General features: G+C 47.5%; 1 protein-coding gene across 1 annotated transcript in view; it reads left to right on the top strand.

Annotated features, from left to right (window-relative positions):
* The window catches only part of LOC135804473 (mediator of RNA polymerase II transcription subunit 23-like), a 68,226-nt gene that overhangs the window by 750 nt on the left and 46,180 nt on the right, over positions 1 to 21,296 (top strand). The window contains exons 2-14 of the mRNA XM_065318355.1: positions 4,701 to 4,729; positions 5,187 to 5,265; positions 5,895 to 6,019; positions 6,521 to 6,725; positions 9,403 to 9,571; positions 10,346 to 10,458; positions 11,491 to 11,589; positions 12,051 to 12,275; positions 13,606 to 13,698; positions 14,369 to 14,428; positions 15,139 to 15,222; positions 18,266 to 18,321; positions 20,397 to 20,476. Coding sequence (XP_065174427.1) covers positions 4,701 to 4,729; positions 5,187 to 5,265; positions 5,895 to 6,019; positions 6,521 to 6,725; positions 9,403 to 9,571; positions 10,346 to 10,458; positions 11,491 to 11,589; positions 12,051 to 12,275; positions 13,606 to 13,698; positions 14,369 to 14,428; positions 15,139 to 15,222; positions 18,266 to 18,321; positions 20,397 to 20,476 — 1,417 coding nt within the window. The remainder of the gene's footprint in view (positions 1 to 4,700; positions 4,730 to 5,186; positions 5,266 to 5,894; positions 6,020 to 6,520; positions 6,726 to 9,402; positions 9,572 to 10,345; positions 10,459 to 11,490; positions 11,590 to 12,050; positions 12,276 to 13,605; positions 13,699 to 14,368; positions 14,429 to 15,138; positions 15,223 to 18,265; positions 18,322 to 20,396; positions 20,477 to 21,296) is intronic.

Below are 21,296 nucleotides of genomic sequence, written 5' to 3'. Positions count from 1 at the left end.
TATAAAGCACAAATAATGTAAACAAAAAAATACAAATTACAAGAGGCAATAACCTACACAGTGCGATCGCGAGGCAAGGAGAAACAAATCTGAATGAAATGGACCCTGGGCCACGTTTGAGGAAGTTCTATTTGGTTTGCGGGAGCCATGAACGGGAACGTACTTGGACAGCACAGTCTGCAGGACACTGTGTAGGATACGAAGTGCACTGTCCACGTCTGAGTATATTAAGTTAACGAGTTCCAAGGTACTGTGTCCAAGTCTGCATTGACCGCCTCCCACACAGCAGGTGTAACGTGTCGGAGATCGAAAGACACTGGGTTAGGCTCCTGAGCTTGAGACGTGGTTTCGCGGGGAGACTGAGGCAGTGGGATGTCGAACTGGCAGTACACAACAGTATGGTCTGAGGCACCCAGAGGGCAGTCAGTTTCGACGCAAGACGAGAGATTGGCACGGTTACTAAACACCAAATCCAAGCAGGCCTGGGCACCAGAGGGTGACCTGTATGTGCATGCGTTAACGAGTTGGTGAAGACCAAAAGAACTGAACGTGCGATACAATTCGGAACCGGCAGTGTTGGTGGAATCTGTTGAACACCATGAAGTGTGCTTACTGTTGAAATCACCCGTCAAGATAATGTGAGAAGATGAAAGAGGAAGAGTAATGAGTATGTCTTCGAGGGTCTGGCAGTACCTTGCCAGATCTGGTGTCTTACTCTTAGCAGAAGGTGGACGATAACTGGAGCAGAGGAGGATCGGCTCAGCTGCAGCCGGATACGGCTGGAGTTGAACCCAAAAGGCTTCGCACCCATCGCAAGCTAGGTCGGGACGCGCGGCAACAGACTTAAAAACTTGTTCTGTTGGACAAGGATAGCGACACCACCATAAGTTAACCTCTTGCACTTGTCCCGGACTTATTCTCTGCAGGAGGCCGGTCCCTCCGGAAGGTGTCACAATGCGCAATATTAAGTGCAATATTCGGGTCGAGCCAGGTTTCAGTTAGGCAGATTATGTCAGGCTGCCACTCTTCAGCAACTATAGTAAGCTCTGTATACTTATTCACTTCAGAACTACAGAACTACAGTTTGTGATAGGAACGTGAGCTGGGGTGGTCCAGAATGCTGGTGACTGGGAAGGGAGTGTCTGGTGGGAAAGAAAGGATGAGCGGGTGGGTTCAGTGAGGAAGGTGGGTGTGGGTCCAATTGCATGGTGAAGTTACTAGCAGACTGATCAAAGGTTGTGTTGTCAGATGCAAATCTCCATTCCCAGATGGAAACTTTGCTTGGCCAGAAGTCATCGTCGAGAACCTGGTCAGTATGCTCAGCAGGAACAACAATGTGAGCATAAGCAGTACCAAAGTACTTGGATTCCGAAATTGAGCAACTGAGGACGTCAACTGCTTTCTTTTTGAACCACTCCTTGATAGAGTCAGCCTCACACCCAGGGTCGACATTTCCGAGGTAGAAACCTTTCCGCTTTATCCATTCTGCCCCCTGGTGGCTGCCTCGCTTACTGGACATCGGCTTTTTGTACTGTGACGTAATGGAACGCTGCAGTGCGGGAGCACGAGTCATGTGTCGGCGTGGAGGATACTGCCATCCATTACGGTCAGTTTCACCAGGAGTACCAGAGCTGGTCCTTCGCGTGCCATGTTTGGGTGCGTGAGATGCGTACTGGGAACCTACTTGTACAATGGGCTCTGTAGCGGATGCACCAGGAATGGTAGTGGTGTACATATTTGGACCTTCTTGTACAACGGGCTCTGTAGTAGAATACTAGATGTACGTGAAAGGGTGGCAGCGTACGTATTCGGTTGGTACCGAGTGGTTAGTGGCACTCCCGGGGCTCGCACTTGCTGATTTTTGAGCTCCCCCATCTCTTCCCGCAACAGTGACAATTGAGCTTCAAAGTTTTCTTGCGAAGACTTACTTGTTTCAATTACATTTCGTAGTTGCGAGATCGCATTTGAAAGTGTTCGGACTACGTCTAACAGTCCTGATACAATTGGTACCATGCTGGTTTCAGATGGCGCTCCTCTGGCTGGTGCGCTGGTGCCCCGGCCCTGCTCACGGAGAGCGAACATGAGGTCCGCCTGGATAAGGCATCGCATCCTGGAAGTCAGGCATCCTTGGCTACCTGCTGTAACACATTGAACTCGATCAGGGCTAGGTCTAGGGCTGCGTCAGCCATAGCTGTGCTTCCTTGGTCAGTCACGCGGCTCGACAAACAAAACAAAAGTAAGGAGCCGATTGGTGGAGCAACAAAATTTGCTTCCGCTTGCCATCACACCGAAAAAGAATGTCCATGGACATTTTACTGGCAGAAGAGAGAAAAAAAATAGGTCATGTACTATGGAAATGAAATGACGCTATGCACTGAGCATGAGTGCTAAGTGTCCATGCATGGAGTATCACGCACGGAATGGTGTACGTTTCAGGGATTTCTTATCTGTTCAGTGGTGGCGGTTGTGTTGAGGCAGAATTTCCCCCATTCGCACTCACGAGCAAAGCACAGCTTGATAGATTCACTCGAAGATGTACATCAGGGCCATAGGCAGGGGGGGGGGTGCTTTGGGTGCCAAAGTACCCCCTCAGAAATTTCGATCTTGGTTCGCAGCTGGCTCGAGAGAGAGAGACCGTATGAATATGCGGACCGCTGATCGCATGTGGAACTCTGCACATCGCACACTGTAGCTATCCCTATTCAGACCAGGGAGTAGTAGGTATTGTACTACTCCCTGGTTCAGACCTACTCTGAGTCGTGTTCCTAATTGCAGTTGACCATTTTGTCTGATGGTTGGCCACTTTGCAATGAAACTTCTAGTCAAGGGCAGCTCCGCTTCGTACCTGCCGTTGTGCAGTATCACATCAGACCTCCTGAGTAGACTCAGCACATGATTTGTATCGCACTCGGAACGTTTTGTTAGAAGCGAAGAATCATACAAACACGCCATGGGTAAAAGTAGCAACAAGGTCTATGGAAAACACTCGTCGGACATAGCAGTGCGTTCGCGCTATAATTTTGTATAATGTAGTTCTGGCTTTTTGAGTGGTCGCGTTGGAGGTCACACAGTGTGGAAAGGCAAAGAAGTTTCTTTCTTTCATGTCTTGCAAGTGTGGGTACAGTAGCAGAAGAGTGAAAGTAACGTTGAAGTGCAGTTTGCGGTTTTTGTGGGAATATAGTAGCGTATGATCAAAGATGCCTTACTGCACAATCAAACGTGACGAAGAGAAAAAACGGGTTGAGAAATCTGACTTTAAGTTCGATGGAGAGTGTGGTAATTCTGGAGAAAGCAGCATCCAGGAATCACATGTACTGTACATTGTAGCTCATCATTAGTTGGAAGCAGGGAGCAGCAAAATACCACATTATTACTGCCTGGTTGGAGGCTTGTCATTCGCTGATTGATCTTCAACGTCAAATGTGGGCTAGTTTTGAAAACAAAATGTCACTATATTCGATCTGTCACTAAACCCGATCTTCATATTTTAGTATGCAATTATGTACAATGTATATCAAAATGACAGAAATGTATTGCAGCCGACATGCATGTGCGTAATAATGCATATTATGGATTTCAAATGTGCATGATTCGGCATGTACCTTGCACGTATAGTTCAAGCCAAAAATCATGCATAGCAACTACACCGTTGCACTTCGGCTACTGTGTGCCGCGGCACTGACCAGCACGTGCGGAGTGACCCAGAGGTCCGGGCATGTGACACAGACATGTCCCATGCATGCCACTCCGCCTGATACAAGGGGAAAGTCGTTCTACTCAATGCATTTTCAGGTCTTCAGGCACCAAAAAAGTGTCAGTAAATTCGATCTGTCGTTATTTTTGAGGTTATAATGTACAGAAAAGACTTGCTAAACGGCTTGGGCAACAGAAATTTGTCGTTAAACTCGATTTGTCGTTATATCCAAGGTCGTTATATCCAATCAGGCTCCACTATATGACAAGCAGATGGGGTCTACGACCTTACTTAAATTACCCAATAAAAAGGCCTTGCACATGTGTCTGTAGTACTCTTGGCTCCAGCTTACGCAGTGCAGCATGCTTTCAGATATAATTATATATCTGAAAGTATACTGGCAGGTTTCCTTGCAATCCACACCAAATAATTGCGTACAGCAGTTGATTTCCCATACAAATGCGAAAATGAGTTTGGCTGGCTGGCTGGCTAGTTCTCTGAACCAGAAACCTTTGATTTGGGCCTTGTTAGTGGAACTCAGCTGTTCACGATGCATGATTTTCAGCATCTCCTTCTTTTCTGAGCAAAGCAATATTGTCTTTTTTTGGAAAGTGGCCCCCATATTGACGCAGTGTGCTTTTGTGTATGTGCCTTTGTACCGTATTTTCCGGAGTACATGTATAGTGCGCACTTTAGATGTGCTATTTTTGGCCCTAAATCGCAGGTGCGCACTATGCTCCGAATATGAAACGCATGTACTTCAATGAAGATTGAAGTGCGCACCCCCAATGAAGATTGGGGGTGCGCGTTATACAAAGGTGCGCACTATACTCCGGAAAATACGGTATTTGAGGTCATTGTCTGATGAATACTGGTCTACATGTATCTGCAACCCCTTTGTGATATTAGAAATCCATGTACATGAACATGGAGTTTTAGTTCTCATCTAACTGCACAATGGGATCATTTGGTGTTTCGATGGTTCTTGGTTTTTGTCTCTTCTCAGAATCCTCATCAATATACAATATTCAGTGGGTAAGCTGTTGTCGTGGCATCACTGACTCAGTATGATGTAACATTGTAGATGGAGTGACCGGGAATGGAGAAAAGGAAACCTGTTTCTCCAGCATAAGCACAATAGGCATGCACCGTCTCGGCACTTACTGTCCTGTCAGATCGGTATACAGGCTTACAGGCTCAACCCAACTACAATGAAACTGCTGCATTTGCATTGCCTGCACACAGTAAGGAGCCATTGGCCATCCCTTCAGCTCCGTACTGTGGTAGTGTTGACATCGGCTCTGATTGATCAGTGTACGCTGCATGTAAAGGCTAGTATGTATGCTCTGAATGGAACTTTTAAGCCTCCATGGGTTCGCCACACCTGTGCCTGTTGGACGGGAGCTTATGGTAGCTGGTACTCGCTGTCTAGTTCTGCAATGTGTCAACCAACCTGTCACTGTCTGCATGCTGTACACACCATAATTTACAGGTCTTACGTGAAACCATGGAGTGCCAAGGAGGCCGAGACCGTAACGGAGATAGAGCAGACAATTCTCAAACTGCCATCGGTAAGTCCAGTCTGCAGACAGTATTCTGTCCGTGTTTAGTGAAGTGCATTTGCAAGGACGCTCTTCTGAATCAGATCCAGTGTCACCGTTCCATTCTCATAATTATTGTTCTTCTTGCTAATAATTAATTTCTAGTCTAATGTGGAAATGTTTCAAACTGTGAGAAGCTTCTGTGACAAGATTTAAAAAATGAAGAAGATGAAACCGATGTGTCCAAGACAAAGAGGGCATAGTTCATTGTGCATGCTACACAAAGACTTTTAAAATTTATATTTGAGTCTCAGTCTTTTTAAAGAATGATGTACTATAGTTCAGAGCAAATTGTGTGAGGTACTAACACGTGGTCCCTGGTTTGTTTCCATGGCAAAACAGTCTAGTTCAACCTGAAATGTCCTTCTTTGACAGTAAGTTACAACAGTATTCCGTGACCAGAATAACCCGGCCTTGCCGCCGGCACTCTATGGAGGAATGTACAAATTAGTCTAGTCTAGTAGTACATGGCCACATCCGTCGGATTTCTTTATCAGCAACGTTAGTATGCTAGTGAGTGTGTGTGATACTTTTCTGTTGCAATGTCTATATCCCCCTCCCCTCCGCGCTCACCTCTCGTGGATGTGTTCTCCTCGCAGGATAACATGGACACGTTGCTGTCAGCGTATATCAGGCACCTGACGACATGCCGGAATCACACACAGGTTGAGTTCTTCTTCAGCTTGCTGCCAATCTTGGTGAAGAAACACATGTTAAATGCCAAGTGAGTACCTGTACCTTTTACCAAGGGGGACATAGTGGTACACGTACCTTAGTCCAAACAGCACAATATGTGTTCAAGCCGCATTGCAGCTGCATCTGCAACTGAACAGGATCATATTCATATTCAGCAACTCACTCTTACTCCTCACAGAGGTGTGCCGGCTGTCCGGTGCCACACAGTCCGGAGCACTTTCCAACACTGCTCAGGTCTAGAACTGCTGCAGTACCATTCCTCATGTCTTCATTTTGCCTTGTATGTACCTGTCTATGCGACTGTCTGTGCAATGGGCGGCACCGCTCTGTGCACAACTGTATCTGTCTGTGGGTGTCTGTTGGTGTCTGTGGGTGCAACTGTGTGTAAACCCGTGGGTGTTTGTGTGTGCAACTGTGTGTGTGTGTGTGTGTGTGTGTGTGTGTGTGTGTGTGTGTGCGTGTGTCTGTGTCTGTGTGTACAACTGTGTGTGTTTTGTGGACATTTGTGTGTCTGTGTGTACAACGTCAGAACACTATGTAATGCACTAATAACATACCCGCCGTTCGAGTCTGAACGAGTCTGGTGTGTGGGTCTCCGTACACTGAAGTCGGAAATCAAGGCTGTCGACTATAAAGGCTGCCGCGACCTGCTTCAACACTTCCTGAGTCGCATCACAGCACTACCACGGCACATGCCATTTGCTACTGAGTACAGAGTAACCACCACCATCGAGGTATGGCCAGGGTATACGATTTATTGATGCTAGACAGGGGGATAATTATATGCTGCAGCTCAGACTGTCGTGTGCTTCCCTCAAGTGCATCATGGTACGTGCAAGAGACATGCCATTACACGTAGGGCTGCACAGAACAGGGAAATTGTGTTCAGTCAAACGATGGCTACATTTCTCCAGTAACGAAAGCTGCTCTCTTAGACCCTTTTTTTGTCAAGCACGCTGTCTTTTCAAGACTTCCACAGTTTTTATTCATTTTATCCACTGACGATGTTGTTCCGAACAACAAACCCCTGGAAAGTGTTGTAAATATTTCTATCTTTGTTAATCGTATGTACCACTCTTGGTCAAAAAAAATTTTTTTTGATTTCACAATGAGAATGGCTAACCAATGGCTTGTCCTTCAACTCTTTTTACTTCCACAGTCACGTTTCATAGTAGGACCATGCATGCATGGGTCAGCGGTGGTCGATGTGAGCAACAGTTTTTCGGGGAGGCTGTGATGCATAGTTTTCAGCCTACATGCGTTTCTTTTTGAAATTGCACGTTTAGTACGTCGCTTTCTGGTGATGACGTCACTGCGACATGCTAGAGACAACCAATAAGTTACAGTCAACGGTCGGGCGTACCGTAGCTTCTTAGGACCAAGACCATTCGATCCAGGGACCTAAAGAGTACAAGAGGCTACAGTAGGCTACAAACTTATCTAATAGATAGCATGCAAGGTGGCCGGGAAATGGTGTTTGTGTGAAAGTTTAGCGCTGTGCTGTGCTCAAGTACCATCACATACTGTGTTAGGTTGGTGACTGGGTTGGAATACCCGATACTATCACATTATGTGTTGGATTGGTGACTCCGCTGTGTAGAGTGATATTCTCCGGCAGTTTGTATTGGTAAGCAGTGCCGCACGGTGTGAGTAGTAGTGAGTTGACGGTAGTGGCAGCTGGCAGGTTGCTACATTTTGTGCTACTAGACACTGAGGAGGACACTTTCATTGCCAGTTCAGGTTGCTGGTGATGGGCTCAGTGTCTGGTGCCCTTACAGTCCATTCATCGGAAACTGGCTCGCTGGCTTTTGAAAGTCGGATTTGGGCCGAATTGAGGATCAAAAACCCACTTTAACTCTCAAAAATCTGGGTTTTGGATCTGCTTCTCCATACATTTTGCCGTGGCATACCTGTCCTAATTTTGTAAAACCTGGCTGAATTTCTATTGCTCGGTTCTTGGACTTTTCTGGCCTCAAATGTGGCAAGGAGTAATTGCACGGGTCACACAATGCAGGATGTACTGTTGTTTTCACGATATCTACAACTGTGTGAGAGAGACACCAAAAAGTTAGGGTGCCAGTTTCAAATGAATGGACTGTAGTTGTAGCGTATATGACATCTTCGGCGCTTTGGTTCTGTCACTGATTTTCAACGCTTTGAAAGCCACATACCATGGCATTGGGCCATTACAACCTCTGTAATTCACACATGCATGACAACTTCCACGGCAGCTAATATCTAGGCCCACTCGCAAAAGCCGCAGTAGCTAATGCCTCTGTCTGATCAGTGATCGCTCTAATGCGTGACACTTGACTGAGTTAGAACTTCACAGCCCTTCACCTCTAGTGTTTATATAGGCACACACAGTGAGTTTTTTGTACGGTTCGCGATCATTTTTTCTGACTGCTCCTTGATGGTGGCCAATGGCCGGGGCCTAAGACATTTATCTAGCTGCTTTTGATGCGGACTGTCTTGGTTGTGTGGGAAATGTAGTCCCAAGTGCAGAGATTCGTGTAGTACTGTGTTGGATGTGTGGGAAGTGTAGTCGGAGCAGAAAAAAAAGGTGCCTAGGTCGGCATTCAAGTACTACATCTTTTGCAGATTTCATCTCTGCTGTGCGTTAGTGATCCACTTTTCAACGAGCTCAAAGCTGCCGGTAGCAGTAAATTGCTTGCCCGCTTACGTCATCAGCTCAAACGACAGGTGCAAAGGAAGTACTGTATGTGCAGAAAACATGCAGCGCACTCAACTACTTGTACCTCAGCCGTCAGAGGGGACACAGACCTCAACCACCTGACAGCAGGTTGAGGTCTGTGTCCGCTCTGACATAGCATTTCGGAACATGTAGTCCCTGGAGTATTGGGTCAAATGACCTAGGTCCGACTGCACATTGATAGAACAGGCTCCAACGTAGCGGCTCATTTCGAACTTAAAATTAATGCGTGGATCTCTGCCGACTCATGAATTAACGTCATCATTGGAATGCGGTGCACTGTGCATGCGAGCTCAATTCGATATGTGACGAGTGATGCATCGCAGCCTCCTTGGACCAAGATCGTACGACTCAGCACCCTAACTAAACTCTACTTGGAATTGCCATATTTTGAGGGACACCCGCTTTACATTTCATTGTTGCCTATAGGTGATGCATCTCTTCCCGCAGTCGATTGCAGGTGATCAGTTGTATCTCTTTCCATTGTCGACCAGGGGTTATTTCCGTTCTATTCTCTCCACATAATACATGTACACTGGCATAAAGAGAGACATAGGCAAGAAGGCCAACAGCACACGTATTGAGGGGTACGTGGCCGCAGCCAGATGGAACTCTAGCCTAGGTGATTTCTTATCATTGCTTGCCATGTGTGATGGTCATGTACATGTCCTCTCTTTCCACGCTTGCTCTCTTTTCAGGTGTTAAAATATCTACTGGATCGTGACGTTTGCCTGTTACCTGCGTACATGGCACAAACTGAGATTGCTCTCAAGTACAAAAGTCCCGCTGCGCACTGGATCCTGGACGCTGTACTTCCCGCCTTTCATCTATCTTTCCGTCCGCTTGTCGATGCGATATCCATGCCTGGTGAGTTGGCGTTGGCAATGGGGGGGAGGGGGGGGGGGGGGTCTCCGTTTTCTTGCCTCCGACGGCCAATGCTGCAGCTGTTTTGTATAGCCTGTTGTAAACATAGCTGGTACCGACTCTGGTACAATCTGGCCCTGGTGCATAGAGAGGCACATCAGTCTCACATGTTGTGGACATCCAGCATTAACTCTTCAACATTTACTTACCGTACTCACTTGATTAGAAGCCGGGGGCTTCTATTTTTTCAATACCAATTTCGAGGAGGCTTCTATTCAAGAGAGGCTTCTATTGGAGAGGGGCTTTTATGGTTTCATTCCATACCAGTATTCCAATCGAATCTGTAAAACGTTCATATTCACAGCAACTCGGCCCCGAGTTAGTTTGCAAACACTACATCGACCAGGACATGTACCAATAGGAACATGCACGAGATGTTTTTTGCAGACTTGACCTTCAAACATGGCACTACCTGGTCAACCCATGCTTTGCGAATAGTAGTCCGGGCTTCTATTCGAGAGGGGCTTGTATTTTTTCAAACAGTCCTGGTAGAGGGGCTATTATTCAAGAGGGGCTATTATTCAAGAGAGGCTTCTTCTAATCAAGTGAGTACGGTATGTCACACAAGATCATATTCGCCTTTTGTTGCATTCCCATTGAGAATCACACAGGCATTGATCCCGGATAGAAATGGATCCCAACCTGAGCGTGACTCTGAAGCTGTTGGGATGTTTGCTCAGTAAACTGTATAATCCTTCTTCCCGGTGTATGCTGAAGGTCGTTGCTACCTCCGCCCTGTCATCAGTACCAGCGCCAGTCACAACTACCTGTGGAAAGTTCAAGTGGAAACGCTGGAGTTTCCCCGCAAAGGAGCGCTGCCCTTTGACAAGGTAGAAGTTCCGCAGTTGTTACTCTACGTACTGCCAGGCATCTTTTGGATCGCAACTATTGTCCCCTTGCTGTGTTATTTCGAAGGGTGAATGATCAACACTGGTCTGCGGGTATTTGGGGTATTGTCAAGCGTCATCATGGCTGGTACTTTGATGTAAATACGGATAATAAACAGTGTCATCGATCCCACTTGAGTAGGGGTGAATTGGATGTGGGGAATGCCCGAAGGAGCTTTTGCTTGAATTTCACCCCGAGGTTAGTTTCGGTTCGAATGAAAGATGTTTAGGTACTACCCTGGTGTTGCTCACCCTATACTGGTGATACAGTGTGCATGCTCTACTCTATAGAAGCATACATGTTTTAACACAGTGAAACCTGTGACTAACAACCACCCCTTGGGACCAGAGAAAGCGGTCTTTAGTGGCAGGTGGTCCTTAGTTAGAGGTTTGCACCGCAGAACCATAATGTGAATGTGAAACCGTCCGTGCCTGGCGAAGTGGTCTTTAGTACCGGGCTGGTCGCTAGTCACGGTGGTCTTTAGTACCAGGCTGGTCGCTAGTCACGGCGGTCTTTAGCTACAGGTTTTGCTGTGTAGCATTACATAGTGTACCTGTGCATCCGAACTGGTCTGCGCTTGAACCGGCCTCACCGCGGCACACAGTCCATGCATGTGCAATGTGTAGCGTGTACCCGGTAGTCTCGTTGCAGCACTGCATTGATCAAGCGAGGCGCCACTGCCTGTGCATGTGGCCATGTGGCCGGTTGCAAGCCAGCAACCTGTGCAAAGTGTAGCGAAATGAAAATGCATTTTGGTTGGTTGACTTGTCATGCCTGCATGTACTAAGTATCAGTACTGGTTAAACAACTGAATTAGTTGTGAAAGAAACTTTCAAAGCCTTTGTTCGTTTAAAAAAAAGGTTCTTTTGGTGACATTGGGACATTTCCCCCCCCCCCCCCCCCCTCCTGCAAGAGAAGTCACAGGTACGTTGTAGGGGAATGCAGCTATATGCATGTGTAATTTTGTTGTGCAGGAAGTATCGATGCCGCAGAAAGACTTCCTTATTCAAGTCTTCCGCCAGCCATTCTCCCGAGACATGGTCATGCACATCCTGAGCCTGGAGAAGAAGCCAGTAAGAGCAGCACAATGCAACATGGTGGGCCGAGTAGCATCCTCACTGCTGGGGTTGTCTGTGTGTATGTGTGTGTGTGTGTGTGTTTGTGTGTAGATTTATGTGTGTGTTTGTGTGCATGTGTGTGTGTGTGTGTGTGTGTGTATTTGTGTGTGTGAGCGTGAGCGTGTGCGCATGTGCGTACATGGACTGGTGACAGACACTAAGTATAGACCCCGTTGACTGTAATGAGATGACCAGACTGCCACTTACAACACAATAAAGTTTCTCTTCCTGTGCGTGCTACAATCGTGGCTGGAAAATGAAAATGTTGGCATGGTTTCATCTACTGCAGTATCATATCTTGGGTGAGAGATTTTTCAATCAAACTCTGTGTGTGTGTGGGGGGGGGGGGGGGGTGGATGGGCACCGTGAACCTCTTCACATGCAATATTCTGGGTTCAACCTCCTGTGTTGTGTAGACTCGCTATCCAACCCAAGTTTTGGAAGACCTCAGCGCTGACGCAGTGATTCGACTCATGGAGGAGTCAGAGAGCATGCTCTCAGATGACCTGTCAATCGGCGAGCTGGAAACAAGGACGGCCTGGCTTGAAGGCCAATGGCATCACATGTCGTGTCTGCTGACCTACTTTCCTTTACACGGATTTGTTGTTCTGTCCAACTTCACTCGGTGCCTCTTCGAAAAGGTAGGCCACATGTAACCCAGTCACCGCTGATGTACTGCTGTACAACACATTTGACGAAATTACCCTGAACAGAGTTCGTAGTGGAACTGGTGTGTGTGTGTGTGTGTGTGTGTGTGTGTGTGTGTGTGTTTGTGTGTGTGTGTGTGTCCCATATGGTGCAGTGGTATGTGCAGCGATTTCCAATCGATAGGTTGCGGGTTCGATTCCCGACGATTATGGTCACACACGTCTTTCTTCTCTTTCTCAGACTCCTCCTGACTTTTCTTTCATTCTCCTGGGTGGTTACCAACAGCCAGTGCATGCCGGAGTATGTGGTGTGGTGTGTGTGCGGGAAAAAAATGAAAAAGACCAAAAAGTAGGGATTCACTGGCCAGAAAAAGCCACTTCATAGCTGTGTGGTGTAGACCAAGCTGAATAGTGGTGGTCAATTCTTCAGCCTTGCAAGCTGTTGAATGTTGCAATCCCAGCACAAGTTGCTATGGCTTGCTGTAGCATCGCTATCATCGCCTCCGGTGATGGGCGTCAATGGTGTGTGTGTGTGTGTGCGCCAGGAATTTTGCACAGGAAAACACGAAAAAGTTCGCTGATAGCTGGCCCGTTGCACCGACTTTGGAGGTGGGGCGGCCATGGGGTACGGGGGCCCTCCCCGGGAAATATTTCAAAAATTGAAGCCAATTGCAAGCATTTCCGGGCATTTGGTGCCATTTCAATTATGAAAGACTTTTTGATTCTGCAACAAGCCAAGAAGACGCTACGATCGGGGACAAGAATTCTTCATTATCCTCCCCCGGGAAAAAATTTGAAAAATTGAAGGCAATTGCAAGCATTTTCAGGCATTTGGTGCCATTTCAGTGTAACTAGTGTAGCTAGTCTACGAGTCATACTGGTCATGTACTTGCACTCGCTACAGGCAATCACGCGATCGCGGCAGCACAGTACAACTAGTTTTAGTGCATGCAGTTTATTAGCAGATTCTACCAGCACTACACTTTTCACAACCAGGAGTTCGCAAAAAACCAAGGTCGAATTTTTTAGGGGGGTGCACGTGCCCCCCGTGCCCATCACGGGTGACGCCCCTGTACCTCTTGCACAGTACAGTGTGCATCCAGTGGTTAGAAAATTCAATGCAGTTTTTTCCCATGCAGTTTGCCAGCAAACGCACAATCAATCTCGCTATTGTCTTTACTCTGGACAAGAAAGCAGAATTGTAACATTGTATTTCCGAGGAGTGGGGAGGGGATCCGGTTTTGGTATCCGAACAAAATGATGATTATGTAGTTCAGCTTTTGTGCTGAAATATTCCACATTGTATGTTCTGTATTTTTTTTAGCTTCGTTGTTTCCAAGGTTTTCGCAAGAGCCGGACAGAGCTAATGTGGCTTCTTCTACAGGTCTGCGGAAATGCGTTATCACACACACTGGAGGTACATCAAACTACGATTCCTTTTTAATGATTCCTTTCATGCTGTCTTCTTGTTTGCGTGCAATGCTGGTATATCACTGTTAGTGTCCGAGTGAAAATGAACTGATGCGACTGTACCTTCTCGTCTCACCAACACCTTCGCAACCAGAGTAGAACTTGAAGTTCATGCAAGTGTCTCATACTGCTTGACGTTAGTTGTTGTATTATGGATACGTACCGTCTACACTCGTCCCATACACTTGTTCTCCCACGTGCATATCCAGTTTTATGTGTACACTGCCGCTTACGTCGTGCACTGGCATTGCGGATGCACCCGGGTGAATGAATGTATGGGATGAGCGCACATGTACATGATACAGCAGGGGCGTCGGAAGGTAATTTAGTGTGGTACGGTCAGCCATCTGAAGTACAATTTACTCGTGGGGGAGGGGTGGCTGAGCCGAAAATGGTGGAAATTTAGAGTCCCAATCAGTGCATTTTATTGATTCACCGGGTACTTGGGGCAAATAGTGGTACGGTCAATACCGTAGTGACCGTACCGTGTCCGGCGCCCCTGACACGACAACTAGGAAGTATGAGACTTGCATGAACTTCAAGTTCTACTCTAGGTGTGACGTCTTGCCACTGTGTGTCCCTGTGTTGTGTTACTCCACTCTTGTATATCTCTATAGCATCCCGAGCGAATTGTCCACTGCATTGACATCTTCAATCTACTCTTCAGAGAGCACGAGGTGAGCAGTTTTCCAGAAAACACACACACACACACACACACACACACACACACACACACACACACACACGCACACGCACATACAGGTTTGCATGATGGTACTCCAGGCTATTCCTATGATGTCTATTATTATGTATTTGCCTACTACTTTTTGAAATACAAAATTTGATTACAATGAAGTGCTGGTGGCCGGCGGGGACATTTGAGGGCTTTATAAGCCGTTATCTGATTCCTAGCTTGTTGCAAACTGGCTTGAGTTTTCCAAGGTTGCTATGAAAACGTGCAGTCATATGCAGGGCCACCCAGCATGCATCTAGAGGGCCCAGGAAAGCTAAAATTGTGTTGCTAGACAACAGCGAAAGCGCTTGGCGAGTATCACGCTACTCTTGCAATACAGCACGTACATAAGCCGTGTACTGCGGGGTACCACATTGCTCTTCACTGGAATCAGACCCACACCCCCGGATACCTTATGCTGGCCTCCTGACGGCCAAAATCAACTGACTCATGCATTGCAATGACTGGGATTATACTGATCACAGAATGCGGGCCGCTGTGGGCTGGCTTTCAACCAGCCAGGGGAGCCACCCAGGGTGCATGATCACTATTTGCAGTACCTATTGCCCATGCAGCAGTTAGGTTGACAATGGTACATGTCATGATAAAGACTGGCCGGATGCGTGTGCGTGATTCCTATTGCCTCAACTGCAGCCATTGCCAGTGCCAGATGCAGGTGACACCAAGGCGGCGAAGAAGATGGCAGCTGCTTCTTTTGTAGTGCTGCTGATAGAAAAGGTGAGAGACTCGCTCTAATCTCTTACACGACATACTAGTGATGTTTGTGTTTCCATAGAATTGGCCATTACCCACTGCTACGGTAGTGGTGATCACTGATCGCTGGGCAGAATTGGGCAGTGAGCCGCAGAATGGAATGGGGCTTATGCATAATACTCCCGCCATTTGATCTTGAGGGGCAAGTCCACTATAACGGTACACACTGTGATGCCAATCCTGCATCAAAGGTCATGAACTGTGTACGATCATACCCACAAATGTACTACACCTGGCTGTACCTGCCAGATATGGGACTGACAAGTTGCCCCTCAGGAAGGTGGCAGCCATGTTTTATGCATAAACCCCATTCTGCTGCCCTATCCACGCATGACCCGGCTCGCACCAACATCTCAGGGAATCCGAGGACGAGGTACCAAAGTCATTCATTGGAAAGTGGCACCCTAGCTTGTTGGTGTCTCCAACGTATACCGCATTCTCTGGAATATCAGCCGCACACAGATTTTTTGTCACAAAATGCAGGCATCTACCGTCGTCGTTCATTTGACGATTGTGGTATAAGCTGCACCGACTTTTTTGGGGTGAATTATGTGTGTTTAAATAAATAATTATGTGTGTTTAAAATAAAAAGTACGGCGCTTATACTCTAGAAAATACGGCAAAGTATTAAAGGTAAAAATGAAAACCAGTACATTTTGTATTGTGTGACCCATGCAATTATTCCTTGCCACATTTGAGGCTAGAACAGTCCGCTGACAGGGATTTAGAAATTCGGCCAGGTTTTACAGAATTAGGACAGGTATGCTTTGGCAAAGTGTATGGAGAAGCAAATCCCAAACCCAGATTTTTCAAGTTTATACTGTTTTTTGCCTCGTTTCGGCCAAAATCGGACGTTCAAAAGCTAGCTGGACTAGTTTGGATGAAAGGACTGTAGTGCGCTTGTTCATTGTCTGTGTGGAGATCAATTCGTTGGTTAAACTGTGTACCAATGTTGTCAGCTCCTCCTTCTTCTTCAGTTCCTTCTCTCTCTCTTTTAGGTAAACTATCTTCCTTTTCCTTCAGTTGCTGTAAGCAATTCTGCTGTATTTCCTTCTTGCGTTCTCCACAAAGCCGCCTCAGAGCTGAGGCTGTTCGGCGAGCTTGAGCCAGTATTTCAGCCTGCTCCTTCTCCGGTTTACTTATCAGCCAGTCTGCTGTCCGGTTGTTGCTGAACGTACCCATTCCTTCGAGAGACACTGTACGCACATTCGGCTTCTCTCGGAGGAATCTATCCAGCTGGGAAAAGTCTCTTTCTGCGCTGACACTTGTCTTCCGTACGGATGCAGTTTGCTGTTGCATTTCCTGACTGTGTGTATGAAGGGCTCCACCCGGCAAATGCTCAGGAAGTAGATGAGTCATGTACAATGCTGTTGCCATACACTGTACACAGCATGCAGAGAACTTCCAGGGTCACAATATCGGTCTCAACAGGCTCGAGTGGGACAAATAGTACAGCGTCAGCAAAGGATACAACGCCTTTGGCGAAGGGCCTAGCAGTTCAAATCTGCTTGTGCCAGTTGCGGCTGTATAGTATCCTCTGTTCTGGTGCATGTGAGTGATAGGACGAAGTGCTGTGGCCGAAGCCCCAGCAGTGGAAGAAACAGAAATTGGAGTTGAAGACAGCGCAGATACGGAAGAAGGCAACTCGTTTGCGGTCGGCGGCGGAAAGTCGAACTGCTGGTCGAGTAAGCGCTCAACTTGCCCTGAGCTCCCCTCTTCATCAACTTGTGGCGTTTTTCCTGGAGGACGCCTAGACAATGCGTCTGGACTTTGGTAGTCTCACCGCTCACGCTAAGCCCAGAAATCCAACCGACCCACTTTGCCAACTCCCCGTATTACCCCTTGCAGGCTGAGTCACCTTGAAAGCCCAGCCCGGGAGCTCTAGCCGAGGCTAGCCCGTTAGTCATGAGGTATCAATGGCCTTGTCGTGGATCACACTTCAACAGCAGGGTACAACAATGGCCTTGTCGTGGATCACACTTCAACAGCAGGGTACAACAATGGCCTTGTCGTGGATCACACTTCAACAGCAGGGTACAACAATGGCCTTGTCGTGGATCACACTTCAACAGCAGGGTACTGGATCACACTTCAACAGCAGAGTACTGGATCACACTTCAACAGCAGGGTACTGGACACACCGAGCTTCTCGCATATCACACCAGGATATTTCACTTTAGAATTGGCGTGGCATAGTGCGCGGCAAAAATTTCGAAACAACTCAGAACGGCTACGAAGAAGAATACAGCCACAAAGCTACACAGACAGAAGGACGAGCAGTTGCAGTTTCGTAACTCTGAGTTACCCCGGATGAACTTCACACAGCCACAAATCTATCTAGACTAATTCGAGGGCGCTGAACACAACGGTGGGTTGGTCGTTGGCGGGCAACGAAGCGGAGATGCCGAAAGATCGCTTTGAAAACGAAAAATGCTGGTGGATATGTCCGGCAATTGGCCAAGCAGGACATGTGGCACACAATTGGAAACCTCTACATGTGCATTAGCCCATCCCACAAAAAACCGGAGGTTCTAGCCTAGTCTAGGCCCGTGAATAATGTATAGGCCCCGAGAACGTCGAGAGAGAAAAAAAATGCTCCATGCATACCACCCCTGCACCGTACATCCGCACAACGAACGGTTTTTGGCTCTGGATCGCGTGATTGAAGTCACTTCTATTGGATACAGGAGTGTGTCTCTATTGTAAGCACGACATGCCTGGTACCGTTTGTTTGTGTGCATACATTCACGTGTGGCGCATGTATTTAGAATGTGCATTTGTGTATGTGTGTACGTGTGTATGTATGTGCATGTACGTGTGTGTATGTGTGTGCGTGTGTGCGTATGTGCGTATGTGCATGTATGCGCATGTGCATGCGTGCGTGCGTGTGTGTGTATGTGTGTGTATGTGTGTGTGTGCGTGTGTGTGTGTGCGTGTGTGTGCATGTATGTGTGTGTGTGTGTGTGCGTGCGCATGCGTGCGTGTGCGTGTGTGTTTCTCAACGCAGCTGGGGGAGAAGGTGGTGAAGAGGCCAGTGCCAAAAATCCTGGTGAACCAGGTCATGTAAGAAGATATAGCTCATGTCCTTGCTTTCCTCTTTGAAGTGGATTGTATAATCCATTTTTAAATGGGGTTTCATAAAAAAATTGAGACATGACGGAATGAAGAATTGCTTGTTTCAAGCACGTTCACACTGTGCTTCATTCATCAACCGGTGGCGATTGCATCTTGTCGCACTTTGTTCTCACACTTGTTTGAATTCAAGCAGCTGGAGAGCAAAGTGACAAATTTTGTGGAATCTAAAATGAAATTTTAGCTGGCTATGGCCCATAATTATAGTCTATCTACCCCCCCCCCCCCCCCCCCCCCCTCATCGATGCATACACTATCTGCCGACCCCTAGTTCTCTGGTTGGGTGAAGATGACCACTCTATCTGCATGCCAGCCGGACTCCTTTCAAGTTTCTTTGGAACTGCTGGTGCTCCCGTCCATCTCTGCCGGCGGCTTTATGCTGGAGAATGTGATTGCACTTTGACCAAGCCACACACACTCTTCATTTCTCCTTTCAGAGCAGTACCGCCGGTATTCTCCAGAGTACTGAAGCAGCACCGGTCACCCAGATTTTTTGTCACGAAATGCAGGCATCTACCATGTATGTCACCATTCATATCACCATCGTAGCATAAGCCGTACCGACTTTTTTACAGGTGACTTTCAAGCGTTTAAAGTGCGGCTTGTGACTCCGGAAAATGCGGCGATCAGAGAGCGCTTTCGTCGCGCTCTCAAAGACCTTTCCTATCATGTTCCACTTGAAAACGCTTGAAACCATGACAGGTTCAGTGCAGTCCACAATCCAATGATCCTGCGTTTGTTTGTTCAATGGCAGTATAAAAACTTAAAAAGAGTCTTTTTTCCAGGACAATGGAAATCATCAAAGTTGGAAGAAGGAGCTTTGAGCAACCTTCTGGTTTCGTACACCTCGGTCACTAGTTGCGGGTCGAAAATCGACTTTGGGAAAAGGAAAGGCGGTCGCTGGTCGCGCTGAGCAGGTAGTCGCTAGTCACAGTGCATTTTGAATATGAGACCGTCCGGGCCTGGCGACAAAGTGGTCGGCAGTGGCAGGTCGGTAGCTTGTCACGATGGTTAAAGGGGAAGTTAAGGCAAAAATTAAAATTTCACCAGTTGTAGTCTTCGGGGTGCTGAGTCGAATGGTCTTGGTCCGAGGAAGCTGAGACGCTCCCTTCCTACTTGAATCCCAATCGAACTCGCGCACTTCCACCGAAACTGGGTGACTGCGCCCTACTAGATGGGGATTTGTATGCAAAATGTCACTAAAAGCGCCATTTCGTTCTTATAAAAGCACGGATGACCGCGATTGGCCCATATGTTGTAGTCTTTTGGACGCTGAGTCGACTGGTTTTGGTCCGAAAAGGCTGCGATGCAGCGTTCCTCCTTTATTCCCAATCGAACATGGTTGAACAAGTGGTCACGTGCTCCTGGGTGCCCAAATCACCTGGTCACCACGCCAGCAGGTGACAACTTTCACACCAAGGTTCAACTCGAGTTCAACTCGAGTGACAGGACTGCACCCAAAAAAGGTCAAACAGGCTAGTAAGTTGTACCCTGCAGGCACGGTGACCAGGTGACTGGCGTACGCAGGAGCACGTGACAGCTTGTTCAACCATGTTCGATTGGGAATAAAGGCGGAACGCTGTATCGCAGCCTTTTCGGACCAAAACCAGTCGACTCAGCGTCCAAACGACTACAACATATGGGCCAATCGCGGTCATCCGTGCTTTTATAAGAACGAAATGGCGCTTTTAGTGACATTTTGCATACAAATCCCCATCTCGTAGGGCGCAGTCACCCAGTTTCGGTGGAAGTGCGCGAGTTCGATTGGGATTCAAGTAGGAAGGGAGCGTCTCAGCTTCCTCGGACCACGACCATTCGACTCAGCACCCCGAAGACTACAACTGGTGAAATTTTAATTTTTGCCTTAACTTCCCCTTTAATGCGGCGGTTATACCAGTGTGTTGTTAAAACGCTGTGTCTCGCATTCATCATGACATCTTTATTGATACAAGTAAACCAGCATTCTACTCTGTACTCTGTACGTGTGCACATTCACCATGCTGCAGTTTCATCAAGAGTATGGTGTCGAAGGCATCGCCCGGCAGATGGTTCGACTCCTACCTCACCGCGGTGGTGATGAATGCAGGTTTGTGCATGCTATGCCTTCTACAGCCGTCTGCAAGACTGGGATGATAGTGTTAATCCTTTTGCACAGTCTTGCTCCGGTGTTAACCCGTGTGATACGGTATTGCAGCACAGTGCAGGTTCAGTGCAATCATGTTCAGTATGCCGCGGTGAAAGCTTACTATGACCTCTAGTCTTCCTTTTGGACGTTCGCTAATCACATGCACTACATGAACTTGAGCAGTATCCGTCTTTTAAACCTAACAAAAGTGACATAGTGAAGGAGGTGGGTGGGTGGATTGTGGGCGAGCTGTTCCAATTAGATCCTGAGGAAAGGCAGTGATGGTACTTTTCCCGCAGTCTCCTGTAGCATATTGTTCAAGTGCTTTGTACTACGTAGTTTGTATTAGTGCTAGTGTCAGCGTTGGACCGGTGTGTGTGCAACACAATATAGTCAAACATGTCATAAGTTAGCAACCACCTGTCCCAGAAGACCACCTGTCCCAGAAGACCACCTGTCCCAGAAGACCACCTGTCCCAGAAGACCACCTGTCCCAGAAGACCACCTGTCCCAGAAGACCACCTGTCCCAGAAGACCACCTGTCCCAGAAGACCACCTGTCCCAGAAGACCACCTGTCCCAGAAGACCACCTGTCCCAGAAGACCACCTGTCCCAGAAGACCACTGAAACCAGGACCAAGGGATGCTATTTCCAGTCAAATGACCCTGGATAAGGAGACCACCTGGTAGCTGAGACCACATTTAGGAAGATCTCTTGACCGGTCGTCTTAGACAGGTTTCACTGGAATACCATGGAATAGTGAAGAGTGGTGTCATGCTGT

Source organism: Sycon ciliatum, chromosome 1 (assembly GCF_964019385.1).
Source record: "Sycon ciliatum chromosome 1, ocSycCili1.1, whole genome shotgun sequence".
Classification (NCBI taxonomy): Eukaryota; Metazoa; Porifera; class Calcarea; order Leucosolenida; family Sycettidae; genus Sycon; species Sycon ciliatum.
This window is presented reverse-complemented; position numbering and strand designations above follow the sequence as displayed.